The 15,588-nt window shown below is 47.7% G+C and overlaps 2 protein-coding genes across 24 annotated transcripts in view; one reads left to right on the forward strand and one right to left on the reverse strand.

The window, feature by feature from the left end:
* The window catches only part of AIFM1 (apoptosis inducing factor mitochondria associated 1), a 37,233-nt gene extending 25,895 nt beyond the window's left edge, over positions 1 to 11,338 (reverse strand). For 7 of the 23 annotated variants that reach the window (XM_042853353.2, XM_065556351.1, XM_024111697.2 and 4 more), the window contains exon 1: positions 11,199 to 11,332. In XM_042853353.2, the coding sequence (XP_042709287.2) occupies positions 11,199 to 11,289 (91 nt within the window). In that variant the 5' untranslated portion in view covers positions 11,290 to 11,332. Of the gene's footprint in view, positions 1 to 11,198 lie in introns of all 23 variants that reach the window. The other 16 variants (XM_042853354.2, XM_042853352.2, XM_065556347.1 and 13 more) reach the window with 5 other exon arrangements.
* An 11-nt stretch (positions 11,339 to 11,349) lies between these two features.
* MARS2 (methionyl-tRNA synthetase 2, mitochondrial) lies at positions 11,350 to 15,198 on the forward strand. Its single transcript, XM_005310926.4, has 3 exons — positions 11,350 to 11,749; positions 11,982 to 12,316; positions 13,973 to 15,198. Exons 1-3 carry the CDS (start codon positions 11,350 to 11,352, stop codon positions 15,155 to 15,157), a joined length of 1,920 nt encoding a protein of 639 aa, XP_005310983.2. The 3' UTR covers positions 15,158 to 15,198.
* Positions 15,199 to 15,588: the final 390 nt, after the last annotated feature.

Here is a 15,588-nt window from a genome sequence, read left to right on the forward strand (position 1 = left end):
ACACGGGAGGCATTGCAACTCCTGCACCTATGGGGAGAAGAGGCTGTGCAAGCACAGCTATGGACCAGACACAGAACTGTGGATACCTGCAAAGAGAGGCACAGGGGTTTGCAGGCAAAGGGGTATGGAAGGAACTGGCAGCAGTGCTATGTGAAAGCAAAGGAACTTTGTCAGATGCACCACAAGGCCAGGGAGGCCAACAATTGATCTGCTGCTGAGCCACAGACCTGCCACTTCTGCAATGAGCTGCATGCCATACTTGGCAGAGGCCCCAGTAGTGCACCACAGACCACAATGGATACCTCAGAGGAGCCCAAGACAGAGCCCTCTGTCATGAACAGTAAGGAGGAAGAGGAGTCAGGGGAGATGCAGCTGAGGAGGAGCCTAGCCATGTCATGAGCCAGGACCTGCCTGAGACTCCACCCCAGTCTAGCCAGTCCTGCCAGCCAAACATGGATGAGCCTGCTGAAGGGGAAGGAACCTCAGGTAAGCATGGGGATGTATTTTTCCTTACAATGTTTAAAGATGGTGCCCGGCCCATCCCCAAGTCAAGACAAAGGTATCAACTTTTCATTGTTCTACTCAGACGAGACGAGTTAGTGGCACAACAAACAAACAGGTAGAATTGGCATCTACTTTTCATTCCCTGTTGGGCTAGGTGGGGGGGGGGGGGTAGGGTGAGCCAGGCAGGGCAGTTTGGTTTTATGTACATAGGGATGTCCCTCAATAAAACTTTCACAGAGATGCTCTGCAATCCTCTGCCGAAGGTTTCTAGGGATGGCTGCCTTATTTCTTCCTCTGTGGCAGGATGCTTTCCCACACCACTGTGTGATGAGTTCAGCTGGCACCATTGCAGTAAACTGGCTAATAGCATACAGACCCGGGTGGCTTCAGGACGCCAGTAGCAGCCGCTCCCTCTGCGTCTTTGTTACACTCTGCAGTTAGATACCAGCTAAAACCTCCACTGCTCGTGGAAAACAGGACCAGTACTCAGTGCCACTGCTCCATGCTCCCACCCACCCTTAGAATAGGGACTGAAATTTTATTGTTTCATGCAACTGAAATTCCTTCCCCCCCCAACCTGCCATCTTGCCCCGGATGGGCCATACTCACCATGCCTAGGGCTGGAGAGTGGAGCTGTGCCCAGGCACTCTATTGCTGAAGTGTCAATAAGCATGTCTTATTAAAAGTGTTTATGGGAATAAGGGAAGGGAGTTTTGAATCTCTCTCTTCCTGTAGTGGCTCTAAACCCTATGGCACATCTGACTATTGTTATCAGCAGATTCTGGCATGGAGGCTTTGAGGGCTGCCCCCTCCACTCTCACAGAACGCCTGACCCTGACAAGGAGGAGAAAGAAGAGGACCAGGAAGGACATGTCCAGCAAGATCCAGTGCTGCATCAGACTGTGATAAAAAGGGCCTGGAGGGCCAACGTGGCAGACAGCAAGAGTGGACAGGAGAAAGGCCCGAGAGTCCCAGTAGGAAAAGGAGAGGGAAATGCACGAAGGTGTAATCGGTCTTCTCAGGCAGCAAACCCAAATGCTGCAGATCCTGGTGAGCTACCAGTCCAAAAATCCCGGAACTCCAGCTCCAGCTCCCTACATACCATATAGAATCCTGGGCCACATCCTTATCCCTGCTACTCCATGCTGGGGGACAGCAAGGGAAACCACAACTTCAGATACTCTAACCGGAGAGACCCACGCCTGGTGTACATGTAGTCACAATCGACTACATTTGTGCATTCAAATGCGCAGAAATGTTTGCTGCCTTTCCAATCTTCAAGTTCCATTCCATTAATTTACAATTAACGTTTGTACTGCCTCACATGCTTTTTGCACATTGATTTTTCCTGTGCTGTTGGTGCAATTCAATAAATTTCTGTTTTTTGAGAATGAGATTATCTTTATTACTTCACACCACACGCACAAAGCACACAGTACTTGTAAATGTACATGATCACAGTGCACGCACGTCCTGGCAAACAGCCAGTCCTATTTATAAATAGACAGCAGGCACCACCCAATTCCTAGCAGCACCCACAGCTCAAGGCTAGAGAACACTCCAGAATAGCATCCTACTGCAGCACTTTTAAAGCAACCCTCACTAGCTCCATGCTCAGTTCTTGTGATGGTCCCTATGTCTGGCTGTTCAAAGTCAGCAGACAGCCACTCATGACAGCTTCACCTCCCCTTTGCCTCACAGATTTTATGCAAGACACAACAGCCAACTATAACCATTGAGATATTTTTCTCAGTGAGATCTAATCTAGTGAGTAAACACCACCAGCGTCCCTTCAATCCACCACAAGCATATTCAACAGTCATTCTGCACCTGCTGAGTCTTTCCTTAGTGGTCTTGAGGTGGTCAGCGTAAGCTTCATGAGACAGGGGAGCAAAGAGCAGGCTGGGTCCCACAGAATCACTACTGGCATTTCAAAATTGCCAATGGTAAGCTGCCAGTCGGGAAAGAAAGACCCTGCTGGCAGCTTTCTGAGCAGCCCTGCGTTCTTAAAGATGCAAGCATCATGTACTTTCACAGACCAGCCTACACTGGCATTGGTGAAGCATTCCCGGTGACTGACCAATGCTTGCTTAACCACAGAAAAGGAACTGTTTCTGTTGACGTCTCTGTTGCAAGGTGGACTTGTGCTAAAATAGGGATACATGTGTGCTCTTTTGCCCCACCACAGTTTGGGAACCCCTCACTGCCTAGCCATCCACCATGTCCCACACATTGCGAAAAGTCACAGTCCTGAGTAGCAGGAGACGATTAATGGTCCCCACTGTGGATTTTCCAACTCCAAAATGATTTCCCACTCACTGGTAGCAGTTCAGCATTGCAAGTTTCCAGAGTGAAATCACCACTCTTCTCCACTGTCAATGCAGCTCTCATTTTGGTGTCTCTGTGCTGGGGGTCTGGGGACAGCTCAGCACACAGACCCAGCACTGTGGCCTTTTGCATCCAAAAATTCTGCAGCCGCTGCTACAGCAGGCTGGACAGAGTCTCATGATGCCTTCCCTACAGTAGACTTGCATACTGCAAGTGAAAATCATTACAAATGAGAACTCTGACATGCTTCCTACAAACATTAATGCCAGATGCTGTATATTACCCCAGATTATCGCCACATGAAAACCAATTCCAAACAGAAGACAAAGAAGATACTGTCTAGAGTGAAGGGGGATTGTTACTGGGACTAAATGGCAATGGCCCTCATTCTGGTGATCCAAACAGCTACAGTCCCACGTAAGGTGTCAGCAGGAACTTTCTTAATCTCAGAGAAGCAGTGTACAGCAGAGGGGCAAGGCATTTGTCTCCCTGACAGAGCAGTCCCTGCTATCTCAGGAAGTTTGCTGTTAGTGCATGGAGGTGAGGGGAGAGACCAACTTGATTAACTCAATCAACTCTCTCAACTTCAAAGAGAGGCCATCGGAATGCAATTATTCAGCATGGCAGACAAAGCCTGTATGGTGATCCCCTTCACCTGTCTGGTTTTCGGTTTATGTGTCCCATAACATGCTGTTCTAGCACAATATTTCAATTGAAGTCAATGGGAGCTACAGGTGCTAAGCACCCCTGAAAGTCTGGCCTCAGGTACCCGACATTGGACCCCTAAAATCAGTGGCCACTTTTGGAAAATTTGGCTGCATCTGGAGAGGCCTAACTGCAACAGAGGTGAATGGAGACAAGAGAGAAAAGGACACAGAAGAGGGTGCTTGGGAGGGTCAACCAATAGTTCTGTGAATCAAACACGTATCTATTATGTTTTATATTGAATTTGAAATATTACAAAAAATGGTATTCACACTATACCACAGTTAAGATAATAAAACATCAGGAAATTCAAAAGTTAACTTGGCCACATTACACATACAGTATGTTTTCATATACTGTACTTCTAGGAACCTAGATATTTCACAAGAGAGAAAGAGAAAATAGTACTTAAATGCAACACAGCTGAGTAATGTTGGAATATTCGGATCACATCAGTGAATGCAGCAGTCAATTATGTATTGTTAACGTTGCATTAACACACTTCTTTCCCTTTAATTTTAAGCTTACAGAGCTTGTAAATTCTTTTAATAACTACTAGACTAGCAAAATTTCCAATCTGTGCAGACTTCACAAGCCACACCATAAGCGTCTTGAACCAATCTGTGCATGTATCTAACTAGCTGCGAACAATCCATGTCTCCTGAGTGTGCATATGGAAATTTAATTTTCTCTTGTGAAGGCTTAGCAGGCAATTTTCAAACTATTTTATTCAATCAAAACCAAGGTATTTTGTGTGTAGTACAGGCACTACTTCTCAAGGAGGACTGTCCCAATGCCAAGTTTAAATCTTCAGCCATTTTTTATATAGCTCTCTTTAAAAAAAGTGGCTAGATTTTCTTAATACAGGAAAAAGGAATTTTTCAAAATCAACTGAAAGAATTTTGCTCCAATTTATGAAAAGGCCACTTTTAGGTAGAGATCAACATGCAAAATTTAGGAACACAATAAGAATTTTCCTAAATTTGTAAGCATGAAAAATAGGGGAGTAGAAGGGAAACATTTGCATAACAGTGACCAGTATAAACATTAGCAACTTTCAAGGACGTGTGCTGCTAGATTCTCCAATGGCCTTCCAAGGTCATTGCTACACTCCTGCTGAAAGCAAGGCACTGATCCTTTGGGATTCCTTTTACTTGGCCACCTATAGAACCCTGTCTACATGACACACAGTGATTGTCTGAATAGGGCTTTGAAGAATTAAATTAGCTGACAGGATAGTCCAGGAAAAATGTGTCAGCTAACTCAATTCTTCACTACCACATTCAAACACAGCAACAATCTGTAATGTGTACAAGACCTAGAAGGCCTCAGCATGTCTGATGTGCCTCAAGACTTGCTATGAGCACACTAATTCAGATTTCCCAAAAAACTGCCATGCCAAGAACAGCCACAAGTGAAAATCTGCCTCTGCCAGAAGAGGAAAAACTAGGGTTAGAACACTCAGAATTCATCACTACAGATATCAGAGGGACCCCTACCACTACCCACACTAGGTGTCTAATACCAGAGCACATGGCTCTTCCTTGTAGCTCCTGCCCTCCAACTAATGAAGAAATCCATTTCAGAGCTCCCTGCTCCACTGTTTCCATTACATTCACAGGGAGACCAAGCTTCCTAACCAAGAAGCTCTCTTAACACTAGAGCAAGGGAACATTCAAACAAATTGAAAGGTGCCAAACTCAAAATGGACAACAGAAACTATCTTTTCACACATCTACTGTGGAACCCACTGTCCCAGGATATTGTTGAAGACAAAAGCTTATCAAGACTCAAAAAAGGACTGGACATTTATAAAGATATCTGAGAATAACAGTAAAAAAGAAAAAAAGTGTGGGAATTGAGATCAAACCTCCTGCTTTGGGATTTAAACCAGTTTCTAATTATTAGGGTTTAGGATGGACATTCAAGGGGAGCAGATTATCCCGCACCTGCCTACTGCATGGTTTCTTGCACCTTCCTTTGAAGTACATGGTGCTGGTGACTGTTCGAGACATGATACTAGACTAGATGGACCATGGATCTGACGCAGTTTGGCAAGTCCTATGTAGGCGCTCCCATCCAAAGTCTGCATTTATCCACGATGCAAGAAATTTGGAAAGCATCCTAAAGTGACCGGTTCCTACCTGGCCAGCCAATTCAAAGTCACACACAAGCTGTGTCTATACTAGAGAAATTTTCCAAAATGTCTTGCTGTAGCTACCATCAGTTCATCTCCACAACAGTTTACACTGAGGCTCCTAACTTTGTTAACAGATCACCAGAGTTTGTAAACCATCACCTGATCTTGTTCACAGCAGGTCTAACAACACTGTGCTGAAAACACTGGCAGCAGTCTATTTACACAAGAGCTCTCAGGACTGCAGAGGGGAGGACCTGACTGGCAATCATGGAAAGCATTTGCAAAATTTAGGCAGGGCTTGAGACCAAAAGTTACCTCGTAATATTTACTCCCAAATAAGAAGGTTTGGGGGGATTTTTTCCAACAAAGGAGTTAAAGTTGAAAGTGTGCTTTAGAGTCCATCTACTACCCAAAAATTACACCCTCTTTGTTCAAAGGTGTAGGGTTTTTATAGTCTGGGAAGTTAACATTTAAGGGATCCACTGTCATATCTTCTCCATCGTTCTGTCATCACTTACTATCTTACCTGATTTACACCAATAAGTGTAAGTTGTTTTCTTCGACTGCTAGGTCTATGTTGTTTATTCAATGGATAGTAAATATTTCAAAGCGTAGAGTCTCAGGTTCATTGTTACATCCAAGTTCCGTACATTTTCTCAGTGAGATGTATTGGTGAAATAGAGTGGAAACACAACTGATCTGTGGTGTCATAAGATAGGCTGACTCTATGGTGTTAAAGGGTTATATAATTGTGGGTATAGCTTGCAAGTTTGTATTTTTAACTCCATTACCAATAATGTGTAGCAACTAACAAATGCAAGTTTTGTAGCGAGTAGTGTTGCACTGTGTCTCTGCTATACTACCATAGAAATGGAGTCTGAATAAGAAACAGGATTTTATGAACTCCTAGTCATTTGTCATTTTGACCTTTGCACAAACTTCACTAGTTTTAGAAGGACAGTTAAAGATGGTTGGGTGGTGTAAAACGGGCAGTGTGAGAGTGAGGCGTGAATCAGTTAAATTCCAGAATTTTTAATTTTCTGGTTTTTCTAACAGTGTCAAATTTTGGTCAAGATTTATTTTGGGAGGAGTCCACTGGAACACACTTTCAACATTAACTTATTAAAACAAGCTTTGTTTGGGAATTTCCCTGATTTTAAATGAGTGCCAAGTTTAAGTTGGGTTGGCATATAAAGCCCAGAGGAAGGACCCCACGCCCCCTCCTCTCATAGATCATAGCAACTCAAAACAGGGCTTCCTCTCCTGCATGAGGGATACATAGGATAGCGAACAATGGAGGAGGGACAAGCTTTTGTGCACACAGGAAACACTAATTTTTATATCCAGAAAATTCAGTGTGGATAAACGAACACTTGGCCTCTCTCTGTCCTTGCCAAGCACCAGTCTGCTTTCTCCTACAGAGCCCCCTCCCAGCCCCTCATTCCAAGAAGCTAGGCACAGTGCTTTTCCTCTGATTTGCCCCACACCTCCAAACCATGACTACCTTGGTTCCCTGTCAGCTCCTCCTGAACACTGCCCCTCTGCATTTGCCATTAGTGCCATACCCATTCGCCCCACTCCAAACCCCTCACCTCTGGCTCAAGCCAGCAGCTGCAATAGCACAGCCTGGAATCAGCTGCAAGCCAGTTTACAGGTCTAGATGAATATGGCCCAGGTTGTGACTGTGGGTCACAGGAAAAAAAAGAGGAAAAACAAAGAAGAATCCCCCAACTCCTGCATCCTGCAGTCAGTACACAGGGATTTCCCAGCCTGGCCCATTGCGTGGGATTCAGCATCATCAGACTTAAAGCAAAACAGCAAACCAGGATCATTTGCTTCAGTCAGGGGAAACACACATAAGTCTCCTACAAGAAACTGCAGAAGCAAGAGTCAGTTTCCCAGTTCATCCTTGGTTCCAAGTCTGACTATGGGCCCAAGACCTTCCTGAGGCTGTTTCATTGTTGAGCTGAGAAATAAGAAGATAACATCATTCTTCTTCTCCTCAGAGACTCTCCCCCAGCTTTCCACGACATACTCTTTCATTTGTCAAAGTAAATTCTGCTGAATTTCATCCTCACTGCCCTTGAACTCACTCAATTGAAACTAAAGCCCTGCTCTCCCTCCCTGGCAGTATTTCACACACTCAGGAATACTAAAGATTTTTATCTAGTCTGGAACATCCACGAAGAGCACTAACAGTCTTGTTAGGCAAGATCACTTACGCTAAATGATGGAATCTGCATCTTGCAGTTTCAAAGTTTAAATAAAAACTGTAGCTCCTTTCTATGGAACAACGACACAACATACATATAAAAGATATTTTGAGTTTACCAGGCTACTGGCAGCAGCAGAATATCAGAAGTGGATTGGCTGCAGCGCATGGAAAGCAGGACTATGGCCAGCTGACTATATTTGTGTCCATTTCCCTTCATTATCATCAAAGCAAACTTCACACCCTTTGCACTGTAAGGCTAGTCTTGAAACCTCTGCTGCACCTTTTCCACTTAGAGTTCTCCAGTTTACATCCTTGCAGTAAGAGTCAAACTTCAAGATGGGGAAAGTGAGGAGGCAACATTGCATAGTGCTTATCTCATGTCATGCACCTCAGGAAGGAAGAGAAGGGGGGGGGGAAATCAAGAAAGCTGAAAGTTCAAATCTGTCACCCTTTAGAGGAGGAATGGGAGAAAAAGGCAACAAGATTCTAAAAGAATTATAGATTTATTATTTCAGTAGCTGTTAGAAAACATGTCCACTCTTCAATGAAAAGATAATTAACAAGATTCTCTGGGCTATTAATTTGGCAATGCTCAGGAAGTACAACGAAAAGTTTCAGAGTAGCAGCCGTGTTAGTCTGTATCCGCAAAAAGAAGAACAGGAGGACTTGTGGCACCTTAGAGACTAACAAATTTATTAGAGCATAAGCTTTCGTGGACTACAGCCCACTTCTTCGGATGCATATAGAATGGAACATATATTGAGGAGATATATATACACACACAGACAGAGAGCATAAACAGGTGGGAGTTGTCTTACCACCTCTGAGAGGCCAATTAATTAATTACCTACATGCCTCCAGCTTCCATCCAGGACACACCACACGATCCATTGTCTACAGCCAAGCCCTAAGATATAACCGCATTTGCTCCAATCCCTCGGATAGAGACAAGCACCTACAAGATCTCTATCAAGCATTCTTAAAACTACAATACCCACCTGCTGAAGTGAAAAAACAGATTGACAGAGCCAGACGAGTACCCAGAAGTCACCTCCTACAAGACAGGCCCAACAAAGAAAATAACAGAACACCACTAGCTGTCACCTTCAGCCCCCAACTAAAACCTCTCCAGCGCATCATCAGAGATCTACAACCTATCCTGAAAGATGATCCTTTACTCTCACAGATCTTGGGAGACAGACCTGTCCTCGCTTACAGACAACCCCCTTTTTTCAGGAAGTACAACAATAGGCCACTCATCTTAATCGGTGACCTGAGAGGCGCAGGGCAAATCTCTTCTACCAAAAGATATGCTGGAAGAGAAAGAATATGCCACTTCCTTAAAGGTTAACATCTGATGTTAAAAGTAAATGGAGAACACAAGGACAGATAGTGTAGAATAACTTGCTTCCATGCAAGGATCTGCCATAAAAATTTTTGCTGGCATTTTCATTTCACTGCTCATGCAGACCTCTCTGAATACTTTAAAAGTCCCCAAAAACAAAACCAAGAGAAGATGAATTCAAGCCAAGAGATCTCTAAGCACCAAGGTCCAAAGGCCTGGGCATCACTTAAAGGTAAACTATGAAGCCTAAAGTCTCCTTTATTATGTTCAAAGACAGATGCAAGCCCTCTCCCCCCACTCTAGAACAGTTTCCATATTTGAAACATCAGATTCTCCCTTCTTTCTTAAAGGGCTCTGGAAAGATCATTGGAGGACCAGATTATTGACAGAGAGCAGGGGTGGGAAGACAAGAGAGAATGCTGATTCTTAGACCACAAACAATAGTCTTAGGCTGTCAGTTTCCAGTCTGAGAATCAGCATTCCTTCCCCACCTCATTTTGGAGCATGGGGAGCTGAAGCTGAGGTTATAGCCTTGTGTGACATCAGTAACATCCTCCTCCAAGGAGCTTGCCAGAAACTGCTAACAAAGAAGGAAACGAGGAGCAGATATTGATATTCCCAATATGAAGGACAGACAAGCAGAACAAAGTCTGAGATCCTCTTCAAGTCCTTCTATCAAAGGAGGAGTAGAAAGCAAATGCACACTGTGTGTGTTGCTTCATAGTTCATTCGTAAGGAAATAGCAATCTCACCTCTCAATCCTGGAGATTAAGATGGCCTTCCTACAACACAGAATTAGATTAATGGAATGGGAAGTTGCACAGGGGACTTCATTCACTAATCTCATGCTCTGAAAGCTCAAAATTACATCCTTAAACAGCCCTCACACAGAGATGTCACAACCTCAAGGACGATAAACAGTGATAAACACAGTAGTGCTAAGAATCCATTTAATGGTGCCATGGAAGCTATTTTTCACTACCCACATTCTGATGCAAAAGATCACAGAAGTGGGTAAAAAGCAACACAGCTAAGAACCTCTAACTTTTACCATTAAAACCCATTGGTTTTATTTCTGTTCTAGACTCAAAGTTTCTAGGACTCACACCACACTTAAATAACTGTTTGAGGACTCACTCACATCCTGTCTCTTCCACTAGGAGGTACTCAACTCGAAAGCCATTCAGCAGGCAATGCTGCAAGGCGCTCTAGAAGACTGTCACTTCACACCTAAAATATTTCTTTGGAGGCCCAACTCCTAGTCACCATCCTCAGCCCTGCTGGCTGACAGCAATGAGATCGGGTTCTAGGAAGGGGTAAGAATACAAGAACTGCCATTCAGTCAAACCAATGGTCTATCCAGCCCAGCACCTGGTCTCAGACAGTGGCCAGTACCAGAAGTTCAAGGGGAGTGTACAGAACAGAGCAGTTGAATTGATCCAACCCCACTTCCCCTCCCGGCTTCTGACAATCAGGAGTTCGGGTGTCTGGAGCACGGGTTGCATCCCTGACCATCCTGGCTACTAGCCACTGATGGACCCACCCTCCATGAACTGATCTACTACCTTGGCTGCCTTTGCTTAACTCATTCTGCCTTGGTGCCCCGCAGCCGCCTTGTTCAGCTAGTAGCAGTGCCCAGGCAGACACTGGCTCCTCCCCACCCGCCGTCCGGCTTTCACACACCCACTTCCCCGGAGGCCCTGGCTCCCGGCATAGCGCCGGGCTGTACTTCTCAGCACCGGCCTCAGACCAGGCAGGGGCGGGGCTCGGCCCCGCTCGACTCCCCAGGGCGCGGGGGCTCGAGGGACTGGCAGCGCCCTGCTCCCGCAAGCAGCGGGAATTCGGCCCGGAGCCGCTGTAGGGCGGGATCTGGCCCAGGGGCGCCCCGCGAAGATCGTGACCATGCTCGGATAGGCCGGTGTCTGGGCGGCCGGGAACGGGGGTCTTTCACCCCGACCCACCTGCCGCCGCCCGGCCCCGCGGCCTCGGGGTCAGGGAGCGCAGGCTCCGCACCAGCTTCTCCGCCACGGCGGCCACTCGGCAGCGGAACATGGCTGCAGCGTGCCCCAGCCTCCACTCCGTTGTGCACTGACCCCGGCCTGCCCTCGGCGCATGCGCCGCTCGCAACGCCGCGCCCCGATTGGGAGATCCCGCGACGCACGCGCAGAGCGCTATGGTCCGCGAGAGGAGACGTCTCGCGTCGCGTCACTCATCTCTCGCGAGCGGGCAGGGCTGCGAAGTGTCGCTCTTGCCCCCGTCTCTTATGGTGCGGCCGCCGGTCTGACCATGCTGTCGTTACCGGCGCGCTGCCTTCTCCGTCCGCCGCGGCGTCCGCTCCCGGCCCCTTTCCGGTGGGGAAGCTCCGGGCCCGGCCGCCGCTGGCTTCTCTCCACCCCGATCTTCTATGTGAACGGGCCGCCGCACATCGGGCACCTCTACTCGGCGCTGCTGGCCGACGCGCTGCACCGACATCGGGGCCTGCTGGGGCCGGGCCCGGGCCGCCTCGCCACTGGTGAGCGGGAGGGGGCCGGGGGTGGTGAACGGAGAGAGCGCGGGAGCGGGTTAAGGGCGGCCCCGGGCCGGGAGCGGATCCCTGCGGCGGCAGCGGGTGCGGGACTTGGCAACTCTCCATCCCCACCGAGCAGGCGGTGCCGTGCTCGCTGGGCAGTGCCCACGGGAGGCGGATACCCCTGCCCTGCAGCCCCCCTGGCCCAGCACCCAGCTTCCCCGCTTGGCTGTTCCAGGGACGGACGAGCACGGGCTGAAGATCCAGCAGGCGGCGGCAGCGGCCGGGACGTCTCCTTCTGAGCTCTGCGCGCACGTGTCCGGCCTGTTCCGCGACCTTTTTTCCCGGGCTGCCGTCTCCTTCACCGACTTCATCCGCACCACGGAGCCGCGCCACCACCGGGCGGTGCAGTGCTTCTGGGCGGCGCTGCAGGGCCGCGGGCTACTCTACAAGGACTTTTACGAGGGCTGGTACTGCACCCCGGATGAGTGCTTCCTGACCCAGGGCCAGATCACCGAGCGCCCCGATGCCCAGGGCCGCCCCTGCAAGGTCTCGCTGGAGAGCGGCCATCAGGTACAACACTGAGCTGCGCTGCCTTCCTTCCTGCCCTCCTCTTAGCATGGCCCGATGTTTCCCTGCCTCGCTGGCCAGGGCAGGTGTGCAGGTGCTTTCTCGTCTTCCTTCCCACCCTGTGCTCCCCTTACCGATGCTCAGCAGACCGCCTGTTTAAGAGAAACAGCAGTTTCATAGTTAATGTAGCAAGAGAGAAGCTGAAGTTTCAAATCTCTCTAGAATTTTCTTGTATGGTTAGATCAGCTTGAAATTTGATGAGTCTGTTCATGGGCTGCAGCAGAGTTAGCTGTCTAAATATGCACTCATTTAGGGCAGGTCTTCACTATGGGGGGGGTGTCGATTTAAGATACGCAAATTCAGCTACGCGAATAGCGGCTTCCCGTCGACGGCGCTTACTCCCACCTCCGCTGGTGGAGTAAGAGCGTTGATTCGGGGATCAATTGTCGTGTCCCGACGAGACGTGATAATTCGATCCCCGAGAGATTGATTTCTACCCGCCGATTCAGGGGGGTAGTGTAGACCTAGCCTCAGTCAAAGGATTTTGGAGATGTAGAATACTCTAAAAGGAGATGGTTTTAAAACCTCAACCTTCTTATACCAATCTCTGGGCACAAATGGGGACAAAACAGAGGGCAATAACCACATAAATCACATGTCACTTCACTGTAGGTATTGAGAGCTAGCATTCAGCACCAAGAAAAGCTTCCTATATGTAAAAATTAGGGCTGTCAAACAATTTAAAAAAATTGTAATTAATCGCTAGATTAAAAAAATAGTCATGCTTAATCTCAGTTTTGATCACACTGTTAAATTTAAATTGGTATTCTATTACCGTTATACATATTTTTTGAATTTTTTCTACATTTTCAAATATATTTCTTTCAAACACAACACAGAATACAAAGTGTACAGTGCTCACTTTATATTATTTTTATTACAGATATTTACATTATGTAAACAAAAAATAGGTTTTTTTCAATTCACCTCATACAAGTATTGTAGTGCAATCTCTTTATTGTGAAAATGCAACTTACAAATGTAGAATTATAGAGTCTACAAGTCGAAGCATGAAGGGGCACACGAATGTTTAACATATCTGGCACATAAATACCTTGCCAATGCCAGCTACAACAGTGCCAGGTGAACATCTGTTGTCACTTACAGGTGATATAAATAAGAAGCAGATAGCAGAGGGAGAGGTGCAGTCCTTGTAGTAGAAATGTATGGGGACCATGGCCAGGGGCGGCTCCAGGCACCAGCGCAGCAAGTGCAGCGTGTCTGCGGGAGGTCCGCCAGTCCCGCGATTTCGGCAGCAATTAGGCGGCAGGTATGCTGAAGCCGCGGGACCGGCAGATCACCCGCAGAAACGCCGCCAAATCCATGGACCGCCCGCAGGCGTGCCGCCAAAGGCTGCCTGACTGCCGTGCTTGGGGCGCAAAAAAACATAGAGCCGCCCCTCACCATGTCTCTGCAGTTCCTGGTTTTCCAAGGTTCGAATTTTGAGAATTAAGCTCTTGTGCAGTGGGAGGGCCTAAAGGGCACCAAGCACTGTTGGATGTCTACAACCATAACTCCATGTTAACAAAGCTATGGGTGTCTCTTGTAGAACGTAGTGAAGGGTATTGGTTGTAATTCATTTTTCTCTCTCACTCTCAGGTGCACTGGACCAAAGAGGAGAATTACATGTTCAAGCTGTCTGAATTTCAAGAGCCGTTACGGAAGTGGCTCCAGGGGAATCGGCATGTCATCTCCCCTGAGCCCTTCTACCAGGTGGTGCTCCGATGGCTGGAAGAGGACTTGCCAGACCTGTCTGTCTCCCGTGAGAGAAGCCGATTACAGTGGGGTATCCCTGTCCCTGGTGATTCAACACAAACCATTTATGTGTGGGTAGATGCCTTGGTGAACTATCTGACTGTAGCGGGTTACCCTGATGCACACCATGCCTGGTGGCCAGCTGCTCACCATGTTGTTGGCAAGGACATCCTCAAGTTCCATGCCATCTACTGGCCAGCATTACTCATGGCTGTGGGGCTTGATCCCCCAGAGCAGATCTATGTGCACTCCCACTGGACAGTCCATGGGCAAAAGATGTCGAAAAGCCTGGGCAATGTGGTGGATCCAGTGGCATGTTTCAAGCAGTACACGGTGGATGGCTTCAGGTACTTCCTGCTAAGGCAAGGTGTCCCTGAGCGAGACTGTGACTATTATGAGGAGAAAGTTATTAAGCTGGTGAATTCTGAGCTGGCGGATGCGCTCGGGGGGCTTCTCAACCGCTGTACAGCCCCTAGCATCAACCCCAGTGGGATTTACCCACATTTCTCAGAGTCGTGCTTTCGAAAGAGCTCTGACCACATGGATGTGGAAGCCTCAGGTAGGGCTTTGGCTGAGGACTACGAGCTGGTAGCATCAGTTGATCGCTTGCCTCTCCAAGTGACTGATTATTTTGAACACTTCCAAATATACAAGGCTTTAGAATCTGTTGTTGCATGTGTGAGGCAGACCAATGGCTTCTTCCAGAGACACACGCCCTGGAAACTGTGCCGAGACAACCCTGCAGAGAAGTGCTGGCTTAACACAGTCCTTCATGTGACTCTGGAATGTCTGCGGATTTATGGGATTCTGCTGCAGCCAGTGATTCCAGCCACTGCGGACAAGTTACTTTCCAGGCTGGGTATTAAGCTTGAGGAAAGGGCTTTCACAGACTTGACCTTTCTGCCTCGCTACCATGGAAAGCCATGTCCCTTTGAAGGAAGAAGACTTGGCCCTGACACAGGGGCCTTATTTCCTAGGCTGGAAACACCAAGAAGGCGTCAGCTGGAAATCAAAGGCCTTAGACCTTGACAAATAACTGCTGTGAATAAAACCTCCAGGGACACCCAGAACATCTGTCTCTGTTTAAGTATGTTTTAAAAAAAGTTAGCAGCTCCTTGGATCAGACATCAGCGGGGTGGGTCTCATGCAGCCTCCTCCTGGTTGGGATGCCCTTGCCAGAGTGGGAGGCCTGAATACCTCATTGTGATAGAACCCCAGGAGCATGAGCCAGGCCTGTTGTCTTTTGTGGGGTTTTGAGTGGAGTGTTCTATGATGGTGTTGCTGGTAAACATCCTCAGCTGCTCTTTGATTCAGTCAGCATGGGGAGGGTGAACTGGAATTGCAGCACAGAGCTGGAATGTTGCTGCTGTTTGCTCTGCTGTGCGGGTGGGACATGAAAAGGGATTAGGATAATGCCGGACTCCTTTTTAAAAGCGTAGATCTTTGCTGCCGGCCCTTTC

This window comes from Chrysemys picta, chromosome 9, assembly GCF_011386835.1.
Source record: "Chrysemys picta bellii isolate R12L10 chromosome 9, ASM1138683v2, whole genome shotgun sequence".
Taxonomy (NCBI): domain Eukaryota; kingdom Metazoa; phylum Chordata; order Testudines; family Emydidae; genus Chrysemys; species Chrysemys picta.

Excerpts from the sequence above, each read along its gene's own strand:
- MARS2 (XM_005310926.4), top strand. The coding sequence starts at position 11,350 with ATGCGCCGCTCGCAACGCCGCGCCCCGATTGGGAGATCCCGCGACGCA. Across the intron at positions 11,750-11,981 it reads CCCGGGCCGCCTCGCCACTG|GGACGGACGAGCACGGGCTG; the intron begins GTGAGCGGGAGG and ends TGGCTGTTCCAG. Across the intron at positions 12,317-13,972 it reads CGCTGGAGAGCGGCCATCAG|GTGCACTGGACCAAAGAGGA; the intron begins GTACAACACTGA and ends TCTCACTCTCAG.